This window comes from Amphiura filiformis, chromosome 11, assembly GCF_039555335.1.
Source record: "Amphiura filiformis chromosome 11, Afil_fr2py, whole genome shotgun sequence".
Classification (NCBI taxonomy): Eukaryota; Metazoa; Echinodermata; class Ophiuroidea; order Amphilepidida; family Amphiuridae; genus Amphiura; species Amphiura filiformis.
Genome location: NC_092638.1, coordinates 49,802,721 through 49,815,770, shown reverse-complemented (window position 1 = coordinate 49,815,770; position 13,050 = coordinate 49,802,721). Strand labels below are relative to the sequence as shown.

Sequence of the window (13,050 nt, the reverse complement as noted above, 5' to 3'; positions counted from 1 at the left end):
GTTACCTTAACACAGCTGAAGTTTGTGAGTGCCCATATCTTGATTGTACCATCTGCAGAACTTGTTGCTAGGGCCTGCAAAGAAAGATAGTAAGTATTAAATCAATGCATGTATATGCTAACAACACTAAAGTAAAATATTTTGTTTAAATTTTAGATAATTTAAGCACCATGATACTTTAGCACTGTCGGGTGGCCCGATAGGTGCATATGACGCCTTTCTATCGTACCATGGAAACTTTTGCATAGTACTATCCCGTTTTATTTAAAACAATTTACAATGAAAAAGCTTAATACAGTACGGAAAAGAATTACAGTACCAGTGTATCCCTGTATATCCTAAACAAAGACATATGTCAAAATTAAAATATGGAGCTGATACCTGTACTCTTTAGCTCCGATTTAAGATCTCATTTGTTGAAATTGGCTGAGAATTAAAGAATGGTAATCTTATCAATGCAAGCACGATGCTAGTTTTATGTGCTAATCATTGGGAGCACAGTGCTAGTTTTCTTGTTTGAGAACGCTTTGTGTATAAATCATTAGGACATGCAATGGAGCAAACTGCAGCTTTTGAATATGCATCTTCTTTGGGTTTTTGGATCATCGTGTCTTTATTTTTTGAACAATTTCAACAAATGAGGTCTAAAATCCAAGCTAAAAGATGCAGCTATTGGATGCTGGTTCCAATTTTGACATATCTGTCTTTGTTTAGGCTATACAGGGATGAACATTGCAGGTACCTTAATTCTTTTGCACACTGAAGCATGTGTATAAATATAATGTACATATTTTTATAGTGCTTTATGCTGTAAACAGCCTCGAAGCACTTTACATTTATTCTGCCGTCATTAGAATATGTCGGAACCATGTTTGCAGCCTACAAATGGTGCGGGGTTCATCAGTACAATGACTGTGACTACCCCAAACAGCTTCCCATTGCACCTGGGTGGGGTGAGGCAAGTGTGGCAAAGGTATCTTCAAAATACTTCATTAAATCAAGACTAGTAACCTTGACATTCTTACCTGATCAGTTGGTGAGAATCTCACACACCATATTCCTCTTTTGTGACCTCTAAATGACCCCAACATGACCTCTCTTTCTAGATGCCAGAGTTTGGCTGATCTATCTTGCGACCCTGTGGCCAGCAGTTTGTCGTTAGGAGAAATAGCCACGGAATTGATGTCCTGAAAAAAGATGCAAGAATTATTAAATACGCTGCAAGAGACTCACCAAGAACTTAGAAACTGATTATCTAAATTCATTTTACAGGAACCCTCTACAATCAATTCAAATTTTCTTGTAAGGCAAAAAAAAAAAAAGGTTTGCCTCAAAGCTCACGAGTTGTTTGAAAACAAATGCGAAATGCGATTTTTTTTTTTTTTTTTTTTTTTGCCGACTTGGTATTTTTATGGTATTTTGAGAAAAATTTTGGAAAAAACTATAAAAAAATTTTTTTTTTGAAATAAAATAAATTTCCACATTTCTCTTTTCCAAATCACACGATTTTACAAACGCTGCAAGCTTTGAGACAAACCTCTTTTTTTTGGGCCTAACGGAGACCTGAAAGTCTGCAAGTGTTTTGTTATCCCCTATCATCCTTTTTCAAACATCCGTCTTGCCAAGTGCCCTCCCCCCACTTCAACATACATAACAAGCTTGTTTAATTTGAGGGGGCCTACTCAATAATTGAGAAATGCGTCCTGGCTGGAGAGGGAAATAGATAGGGTTGATTTATATTTGAAGAGCTTATTTCCAAACCGTGTTAAGTCCACAACCCCATGTGTCTCATTTACTTGTGAGATACAATCACAATTGCTTTGACAAGTTTGACATTAGCAACAATGAGGTGTACCATCAACAAGCTATTATTTACCATAACAATGCTGATTAACAATATGCAGAAAATTGTTCTCATTTGGGAAACAAAAGCTTCACACAGTATTGTTACTGTGCATCCATCCACTGTTTGCTTTGTAATGGTGCATCCAACTGAAGTTATAATACCTAACATCACAACACATTGCAATATCGCACAGGGAAATCAGAAACATGGGATAGTGGACTTAACACAGTTTGGAAATAAGCTCTTCATTTGGAGCCAGAGTTATGACGTCCACTGTCAATCAAACTCAGAAATGATTTGTTTACAAGTTGTTATGATAATCGAGTCTCTGAACTTGGTGGTAAAATAGCGTGCCTTATGGTTAATTTTGCACCTTCAGACATACAAATCATCTCAAAAGTTAGGTCTTAGTAATCAGAAACTTTCTTTCCAATGGCCCCATGTCAATATTGAATAATACCTAAAAAAAGTTGCTTTTTGCCTTGCAAAAGTATCGCAATTATTCACCATTTCCTGCGATTCCTTTTCTCCAATGAAGGCACCAAATGAATCAGCCTTCCTTTCACACGCTACTATAATGGAAGACAAAGATAAAAAGACTAGTTTGCATCTGACGTCATCTGTCAATCAAACTCAAGCATGGTTTGTTTACAAGTGTCGTGATGATACGAGTTGCTGAACGCGGCGATAAAACCAGGTGCCTTCTTGTTAATTTTGCACCTTCAAACATACAAACCATCTCAAAAGTTAGGTCTTTATAGTAGGAAACTTTCTTTCGCGAAGGCACCATGTCAACAATGCCTAGAAAAATTGCTTTTTGCCTTGTAAAAGTATGTAATTTTTCACCATTTTGCGCTATAATTCCTTTTCTCCGATCGGCACCAGATAAATTGACCTTCCTTTTACGCGCTATTAACCAATCAAGGATCGTAGGGAATTTGATTGACAGTGACGTCAGACACAAACTAGTCTTTTTATCTCCGTCTTCAATTATAACCAATAAAGGTCGTAGAAAGTTTGATTGACAGGGACATCAGAAGCAAACTAGTCTTTTAATTCAGTCTTCGATTATAACATATTTTCATTTTGTTTGTCCCCATTTTACTGACAAATATTTTTACAATGGAGCAGTCTACAACCCCTTGTCATGCCCCTGTACATACCTTGTCATGCGCTCTTGTAGCAAACTTGACTTTAAGCTGAGCTATGGATTGGTCATCTGGGTTTGTTGGCAGATCTGTGGGCACTGACCACACCTTAATGGTTTGGTCCTCGCTGCCACTCACTAAGAAATTGCTGGACAATCTAAAATTCGAAAAATAAATTTATTAAGAACTAAAAGAAAACACCTTGCTTATATTATTTTATCATGGTGTACCATACCTTTTTAATTTATAAAGAATTTCCCCAACACATGCAGTGATTTTGTTCAGCCATTTAATCTCAATATTACAAACTTCTCAGTTATTCCTTCATGTAATTTTACACAAAATTAGGGTTAGGTGTCGACCTGTGGCCGACACTTAGCCACAGGTCTAATGCTGGCACGCAGGGTGAAGTTGTTTGTAGTATTTTGTAGCACTTGGGCCGGTTAGGGTTAACCGCCGTAATTTTCAGCTGTTACTACTACAACCACCATCAGCGGAATGACCCGATCGTTCACTCTTGAAGTGTGACATAATGATCAGGTCATAGACCTTTGGTAACTTGTAGCATCCTCCCTCCTTCAAATATTATTGGTTGGCCGTGATGTGGATGGCTTCCTCGCTACAAGTTACCAAAGGTCTACGACCCAATCATTACATCACACTTCAAGAGTGTATCAGGTCATTCCACTGATGAAGGCTGTAGTAGCAACAGCTGAAAATGACAGAGGTGAATGTTTTTGTGTTGCGATCAAGAGTTAAAAATCTTTCTATATATGAATTACCAATACAGATGAACTTTCATCCTAATAAGCTGCAACTTCATCAACTGGATTATTGACAATTTCAAATGTTTACCTTGCAGTGGTTACTGTGCCCACAGAGTGTGTGTGTCCTTTGCCTACAGCGATGCAATTCACTAAACCACTTGTAATATCCATATGCCACAGTCTAACTGTATTATCCTACATGTAAAAAGGATTAAATCAAGAATAACATGGTGTGTAATATGGTCTCATTTAACAATGCAATTAAGGGGGTACTACACCCCTGGCCAAGTTTGTGCCTATTTTTGCATTTTTCTCAAAAATTATAGCGCATTGGTGACAAGTAAGATATGTATATTTAGGCAAGGACTACAACTACTGCACTGAAAATTCAGCAACTCAAGGCAAGTAGTTATTGATTTATTGATCAAATATTGGTTTTCCCTCATTTTTGACTGTAACTCCACAACTGTTGTCTGTATTGAAATAAAATTTCCAGTGCAGTAGTTGTAGTCATTGCCCCTATAATATACATATCTTACTTGTCACCAATGCGCTATCATTTTTGAGAAAAATGCAAAAATAGGCACAAAATTGGGCAGTGGTATAGTACCCCCTTAAAGTATCTGATAATAAAAAAACTGTATTTGTTAGGGATGAGGTATAAGAGAATACTTCAGGAACAATTCATCACTACATTACCATCTGTATACCTGAAGCTCAACAGGCCATTAAAGTACCAGCTTTCTTGTGTTCTAATACGTTTTATATACCTCATATATAGATTCCTGTCATCTGATTGGTTGAAAGTGCAGTCATTGAATTAACTATGCCCAAAATGAACTATGGACCGGTCCATGGAAATGAACTATGGACCGGTCACGTGTGTCACGATCAAACTGCGCGTTTTTCCCAGCGTAAAATGATATTACGCACGCGTTAATATTTTCACGCGTTATAAATACGCAAAAATCGCAGATTGTGATCTGTGTGCCGTTCGCATTGAAACTATTAATTTCTCTTCCCAAAATCGATGCTTTTAACCAAACAGATGACAAGAATCTTAAGATTTGGTATATAAAACAAATATTGACTGCTTTTTATTCAGGGCATGGTTAAAATTATAGACCCGCGGTGATCTCAAAATCATGACTATGCCCCTCGGCTACGCCTCGGGGCATAGTCATGGTTTTGAGATCACCTTGGGCCTATACTTTTAACCATGCCCTTCATAGCAGTCAATATTTGTATACCACCTACGGTGATACCTTGTGACGTCACGCTTGACAAATTCCATTCAATGTCAGAGGATGTTTGTAGGTGTTGATGCAACGGAGCAAATAAACACATGTAATCAATAAAGCATTGATTTGCTAAGAATTGAACAGGGCACCTGCACCATCAGATCACACTAATACCTCTTTGAAAGTGACAGAGGTGTCATAAAAGTTAGAACAGAAAATAGTAAGTAAGCTGCATTTATCGCTTTTTAATTCCAAAGGGTTGATAATAGTTTTAATAGGTCTTGAAATTTATGTCCAGTTTTGGTATATTTACATATGCACCCTTTCTTCTAAATGCAGACCTCTAATCATTAGTACGCCATGATTTTGGATATACTACAAGCGTTCGCAAGCACTACTACTTACCTTTGAGCAACTAGCAAGCATGAGTCCTTTCTTAAACACGTCCAGTTCCAGCACGATATCTGTGTGTCCCGTCAGTATTTGGCAGTTGTGCGATGAAATCTCAAAGACTCTGATCTGTTCGCTATTACTGGCCACCGCAATGTGACTGCTATTCTCTCCCATGAACTTCACATCCAAGATTTCCTCATTATACCCTACAAACTGTGACAAGCAAGATCAGTATTCAATGTTATAGTTTGTGTGTTTTATATTTTTACCCCTTTTTTCAATTTTTTTTTTCTTGCCATGGTGGACCATGTTATTTGCACTGTGATATGAGAAAGTTTTCTGTGTTTTGTTTTGTCACTTGTCCTGCATGTATGTGTGTTTGGGGATGGGTGGGTGGGTGTGTTGACTGTTGAGGGGGTGTTTGGGTGGGATTTTCGTTTTTGTGTAGAAAATCCCTGGTCTAGTTTATTGATGCACTCGTAAGCAACATTATTTGTTTGATCTTATTATACATGTTGTATGGTACTGATTCTGCCCACCCATGGCAGCCTCAGGGGTACCCAACAGTTGCCTTTGTGTTTTCATGCTTTTGCTGGGCTACCACTTCTTTTTCTGCTTGCCTTTTTCATCACTCTTGGTAGTGCGCAGCATTTGCTCTTTTTAAAAAATTTTTAACAGAGGTATTGGTTGGGTCATGTTGTCGTGGTGGGGCAGTATTGTTTAATTCTCATTGTCATAATCTGAATGTATCTTTGCATATATCTTGGTTACCATAATTAAGATTGGATCTGGTGGACCATGTCTGTATGTTCTTTTTTCCCTTCCACCAGGCCCAAGTACAGGTGAATAAAAATTAGAAAACAAAAAAAAAGTATTCAATGTTAGTGACAGCATGTGGCTTTACTAGACAGAACCACCACACTTTCATGAGAAAAAAAAATCAGCCTAGATTTCAACGAGAATCATAGAATCTGGTAATGATTCTCGTAAGATTTGGTTGTGAGAATCAACTTCTCTCATTGTATCATACAGTAAGTTCTCTGACTATTATGGATTTTGATTCTCGCAAACCAAGACAAAATCTAGGCCCTGAACCTTCAAATTTATATTTACTGGAATCAGTCAATGGCTGGAGAACTCTCTTTGCTGAACTTGAAAATGTTCCTGGTTCCCAATGTAAATTTCCTTTGCCAGGGGCAAGGACTGAACCATAACATTCAAAATCAAAAATGGGCTATTCCAGTTGAAATGCATACACCCCCTATGGAAGACATGACCTTAATCTCCCACACAGGGGGTGCAGATATCAAATGGAGTCACCAATTTAGGTAACCCCATTTGAAATTCACACTCCCTGTGTTGAAGATTAAGGTCATGTCTTCCATAGGGGGTGTATGGATTTCAACTGGAATAGCCCAGTTCACCGCTCACCTGCTTGGAGAGCTTGAATCCTTTTAACGTATACAACACTATGTTATGGTCATACGTGACTAGTGCTATCTCGTCTAGTGCAGGGCAATACATGGCTTGCGTTATGGCTGCGTCTATGGCTTTAGATTCACTGCTTCTCTTTGTTGCTAGTGTCTGCTCCTGTTTGTAAACACATCGGCTGCTCTTTGAATTCCACACTTTGAGTACACCTGGTGAGGAAGGCATCATGAATATGAGGCACATTGCAATGGAGCCAAGCTTCAATGCCCATATACCGTATTTCGTCAAATAGTTGCCCCCCCTCAAATAAACGCCCCCACCACTTTTTTCATCCAAGATGTTTCAAAAATTCTGATATTTCCATGCTATCTTGTGTAGTAAGCTTACCAAGTTGGTCACATGGTTGATAATAGCAGCAATAAATGGCGAAAATCTGCATCGGCAACCCGGAAGTGAACCAAAAGTCAGTGTCAAAAGTTCATAGTTCGTCATTTTAGCGTGACTTTTAAGCTTACCTAATGATTTTAACGGAATTGTCGTTAAAAATGACCTCTAATAAACGCCCCCCTTCGGAAAATGTAACACCCCCGGGGGCGTTTATTTGACGAAATACGGTACATGTTGTATTGGCCACAGGCAAGAAAATATCGTCTGCTCAGTGCCAGAAGTGGGTACGTGCAATAGCTGCCCTGTGAACATGTGGCAATTCACACACAGTAGGACTATAATGTACTCAGCTACACATGGCAGCTATTGCACTTACCCACTTCTGGCACTGAGCAGTTGATATACAGACTATCCACGAAGCCTATTTGGGAAGCTCAAAGACTTAAACATGTACATTATCTCTAAAAAAAACCACCCATAATACTGAGTCAAATGATGCAACCGGGATATTTTTTGCCCCAGATATATTTATTTTGCCCACCCTGACCAAGAAAGCTGGCCATGCCCCTGGTTATACTAATTCCACTGAACTATCAGAGCGACAATGAAGAGTTCCAACATATTGTCAAGGTGTGCCAACTATTTTTGTCCTTGATTGTACCTCAAGCAATTTGATTCAGAAATGGGCAACTCTCAATTTCTAACTAGGACATTGAAATACATCAACATTTAACAAAAGTATATATAAAAGTAGCTTAACGTACCTTCTGCACCAGCTGTAACAAAATGGAAGCCATCTTTTTCTTTCAAATTCAGTTCTGTTTTGTACCTTTTAGGGTGAGGTATCATCATTACAAACTCCACAGCCTAAAAAGTAAATAAAGATGTTGAGGCTTAGTAAACATACATTTTAATGCAATACCTAAAGATTTGCATAATGGCGCATATGGGCTCCCATGACATAACTGGGATTTTAGTCACAAACTATAATTGCCCTCCTGTAAAAATCACACCAGCAAATACGCAAAACGCCACACAGTCCCTGAATTCTTTTTTGGGATTTTCAGAGGGCGCTCTCCATATATTTGTATGAGGAGCAAAGGAGCACTTGGGCGCTTAATTGTGCACCATTAGGCAAATCATTACGGTAGTCAAAGGCACAATTTGTAAACACCTGGCAAACATCAATCCACCCTTAACAGACATACATATCTGAGTTTAATTCGCCTCACCTTATAGTTTAAGTGGACCTAACCCAACATCGGCAAATGCGGTCAATTACTATAAAGCATACATACTCACCACGTAAATAGGAACCGTCTTAACCTGATGGTAATCACCAAGGTCCCATATGATGACAATATTGTCTCTACCAGCTGTTAGCAACGTGTTAGGTCATTTACATAACAAGATTGGTCATTTTGAAGGGGCAAGAGCATGATAACTGAGAAACAGTGGCAGCACCAGGAATTTTTTCTTGGGGGCAAGGGGGGGGGGGGGAACAAAGTGACATTTTGTTTGGGGGACAAAAATCTGGAAACCTTTCCTAAAAATGGGCAATTTGTGCCTAGAAAATGAGTGATTTTCTTCCAAAATAGGACAATCATCGCCCAAAGTGATTTTTGCTCAAAATACACACATTTTTGCCCAAAAAAGTGGATTTTCTGTGATTTTTTTCCTGATGTGGGGGGGCAAACTTGGAGTCACTGTGGAAATAGGTTAATGCATACTTACCTCATAAATAGGAACCGTCTTAACCTGTTGGTAATCACCAAGGTCCCATATGATGACAATATTGTCTCTACCACCTGTTAGTAATGTGTGGCCATCTTTGCTGAAACTTAGACTGGTTACTGAACTATTGTGGCTGTCCAAAACTGCTCTAGATCTGCAGGAAAACAGAACAACAGACAATGAAACTAATAAGATATGCCCATAACAACCATCATGAGAATACTATAAAGCTGAATTTATATTCAACAACTCTTCCTATACCTTTGTACAGAAGCCAACCGTTGTTAATCCGTGATGAACCCACACTTTTACTGTAGTGTATACGCGAACGCGAGCGAGACTACGCGTTACGCGAGAGCGCGTAAAATTCGTCATGCCTGGAACCTTTGTGCGTATGCAAGCTTACAAGTTGAATTAAGTACTTTCAGATGGCGGCTAAATTTTGCCGTTTTATTCTGTAGTTTTATTGATGATATTAACAGAGAAATCATCGAAGTTTTTGTAAGGCTTAGTGACAATGATTAACTGACATTTCCTCGTGAAATAATCGTGAATTTTACGATCTTTAGCTTCTTTTCGTTGTTGAAAGGATTCAATCATGTTTCACGTTGTTCATCACCGTTTAACAACTTCGCGTCGGCGCGTCTGCATGAGTTTACTTAACCGGGCAGCTAAAGCTGCCCTCGCGAAATAAACCACGCAGACGACGCGTCCGCATCGTTGTTAAACGGTGATGAACAACGGTGAAACATGATTGAATCCTAACTCAATCGCTTTTGCAGAAAAGCGATTTTCACGCATGCTCAATGTTTACTTACATTTCCAGAGCGTCAAGCCGATCAATCGATTCAAATCGCTGAGGCAAAAACGATGTCGCTTTTGCAAGTTGAAGAAATCTCAACTTCCCAGCGATATCGCTTGACACATGAATTCATCAACCAATCATATGCAACCAACTGGATCTATTATTTTGTTAATTAATTTACCTTTCTCGATTATTAACTTTTGGTGATGAATTAATTCAAAGCAATAATTATTGACAGCAACTGACGTTTTAAAAATGTATTTTGTGCCATTTAAAATATTTTAATTGTCGTCTGCAATCGCTATCGCCGTGAAAAGTATAAATGAAAAAGCGACAGGCGATGCATCGCAAAAGTCGGCGATTACCCATCGCTTTTCAAAAGCGTTTCATCGCAATCGCTCGGCGATCGAGTATAAAGTCAGCTTAACAGAGTATAATGATATGCACTAGGCTTGTTATCGTTTCATTTTTCATTGGCGACATGTCGCCAAAACTTGGAATCTTTATCGACAAACAAGTGAAAAATATTGTCTCTTTATAAAGCTTCCGAATTTAGCACTCAATGCGTTTATTCATGCATCCATGACGGCCAATGATGACGAATGGTAGGCCTAGTGTAAAAGATATTAAATTGCTTCATCCCTTTGTAGAGTCATTTTGACGAGATTGTTAAGCTCTTGGCTGGTATTTTTTACTACTTTTAACAAGAAGCTACTAGTCGTGCATGATTTATTATTGATAACTATTTTGTCGACAGTGATAGTCTCTTATCGACTGTCAAAAAAATCTCAAAAAATCTCATTGTCAACAATTTTGGCGACAGTAGGTCTGTCGATAACAAGCCTAATATGCACAGTATTTGGTACTGTTTTGGTCCAGAATTCAACATTAACTTCAGATGGACCATTGTTCCCATGTCTGCTTTCCAACTTGTTCCCCATCCAGCAAAATTATGGTCAACCCACACACTGGTATGCATTTTTGGGCCCGCGCTTATCCCCATCATCCTAGATCTGTCCCAGATAATCAATTACATATTTTTAAATTATATTTTTATGCAAGTTTGCCTCAACTTTACAATCTAAACCACTCGCTCAAGCTTGATTTCATGCTTAAAACATCATACATTGTTAAAATTATGGCCTGCAAGGTAGTTTTGGCTTGACCAATTTTTGTCATTGTCTCCATCTGACCCGCTTCACAAAGAGAGGGACTGTCAATGATCCTGGAATGTCTGTCTGTCTGTCTGTTTGTCTTTATGAAACTCCCGGAGGAACTCGCCTGGGGCGATTAATGCCATCACGCCAAGCTGACACAAGGTCAATTTCTACAAACTTTTACATCTATTTGGAAACATCATAGCCTGATGGTCCATTTTTGGACGGTACAATGATTACTCTTGGGTCTATTGAGTGGAGGCAATGGCCGAGATGGGGTTCGAACCCACAACCTTACGATCAAGTGCAATGCTCTACCTACTGCGCCATGTTGTCCTGGATAAAATGGCAAATCTGTGGCTATAGTTATGAAGCCATAAACAATGAACCTTTCTGATATACTCTTTATTTGCTTCCATATATTCAATGAGCTGTTACAATTACTTACTCTGTTTTTTGTAGATCCCAAACTCTCACTTTGCAATCATCACCTGCTGAAAACAGCAGAAGTTTTTCAGGGTCTGGATGGAACTCAACGACACTAGGAACAAAAAAATTAATATTATTTTTGATGTTAGGAACATTTGCGATCTATCCTTCATGTGTAAGCCTGCACCAAATTAGCCTATTGTCAAAACTTCATTGAAGGATCCATAATTACCGTAACCACCCGGGTATAAGCCCACCTTCAGGTATAAGCCCACCCCCTATTTTTCAAAACATTCTGGGAATAAGGGTGCACTCGGCTATAAGCCCAGTACTAAATTTTGGCCAAGTTCTTAAATCAAATCAATGCTTTCTCTCACATTTAAGAACAAATATATAAAAAATATCAGTTGATAATTAACATTCCACACTTAGAATTTTAAGAAATTGACATAGATGATAGAAATTACTGGTACATTGGGCATATATACAAATGGGGTTGATTTTTCTTATTTCTAAATTAAAGTACTAGCCCCTCCCCGGTTATAAGCCCACCCCCATTTTTTAAGTGAAATCTGCCATCTAGGGGGTGGGCTTATACCCGAGTGGTTACGGTAATGTCTTGATACTAGGCTAACTATGCGGAGGCTTACTTACATGAAGATGTTTAATACCAATATCATGGATAACTAAACTAGAAAACATCTGTGTGGGATAACCTGGTCAAACCCAGCGGCACCAGGGGCAGGAAACTTCAGACGTCAGTGACGTCATCAAGTGTGATGTCACCTGATCAGGTTGGTCTCTAGCCGTTTCCAAGAAAACATCAGAGCTAACAACATCGGCTGATGACGAGGAAGTTCCTCGAAAGCGCTCCCGGTAAGCGAAATAAACAAGTACCGGTAGTGTTGAAGTCTAAATTAATCATTTTCATAGAAAACATCAGTTCCAAAGGCAAAATGTTAAGATTTTTCACAATGCCCTCCAAATAACTGATGCCCAGTTATTAACCTCTAATTATACATTTTACACCCCTAAGGTAGTAAATTTAGAGAACTGTTGTTCATACCATCTGAACCAATACTAGGCTTGCTTGTACTCATTTTAATGCACTTTTCATGCCAATTCCAAATATGTTCATGAAAATGTACAATTCTGAATTTTTTTAAATTTTAAAAAATCTTGTCATCTGCAGTTGATACCCGCATAGAGAGGATTAATATGTTTACCTGACAACTCCATGAGATCCCTTGAAGCTGTGTGTGCAATATGCCCTGATGATGTCCCACACTTTGATAGTGAAGTCACTGCTACCAGTAGCCAGGAGAGTGCTGGTCGCGTCAAATGCCATGCTCACTATCGGTCCACGGTGTATTGCCTGTGAACGGAATCATTTTAACCAGTCATAATGAATTTACGGACATATTGGCTGATAGATAACTTAGCCTCAGTGACAGCTGCGATTGAATTAAGAAATTCCTTTCTCTTGACTAAGAGACTGACAGTACAATTGTTCAGTTAATTTGTTGGGAGTGGGCTTCTTCCAATTAGGCAATAAAAAAGTTTGTTTCCTGTAGCGAGCGCATTACGTTCTTGATGGCTTATTTTGCGCATTAGAATTTTTTTTCACTTTTCATGACTAAAGTAACATTTACACATTACACAACAAACGAGCATAGTGAAAAACTACTGGGGACAGGGCTTGAAATAAGCAG

At 38.7% G+C, this 13,050-nt stretch overlaps 1 protein-coding gene across 1 annotated transcript in view; it reads right to left on the bottom strand.

The window, feature by feature from the left end:
* Positions 1-13,050, bottom strand: part of LOC140164945 (transducin beta-like protein 3) — a 48,099-nt gene that overhangs the window by 29,681 nt on the left and 5,368 nt on the right. Inside the window, exons 3-12 of the mRNA XM_072188344.1 lie at positions 12,565-12,713; positions 11,358-11,450; positions 8,948-9,101; positions 7,978-8,080; positions 6,827-7,035; positions 5,408-5,608; positions 3,850-3,956; positions 3,010-3,151; positions 1,026-1,187; positions 6-74 (exon numbers count right to left, since the gene is read on the bottom strand). Coding sequence (XP_072044445.1) covers positions 6-74; positions 1,026-1,187; positions 3,010-3,151; positions 3,850-3,956; positions 5,408-5,608; positions 6,827-7,035; positions 7,978-8,080; positions 8,948-9,101; positions 11,358-11,450; positions 12,565-12,713 — 1,389 coding nt within the window. The remainder of the gene's footprint in view (positions 1-5; positions 75-1,025; positions 1,188-3,009; positions 3,152-3,849; positions 3,957-5,407; positions 5,609-6,826; positions 7,036-7,977; positions 8,081-8,947; positions 9,102-11,357; positions 11,451-12,564; positions 12,714-13,050) is intronic.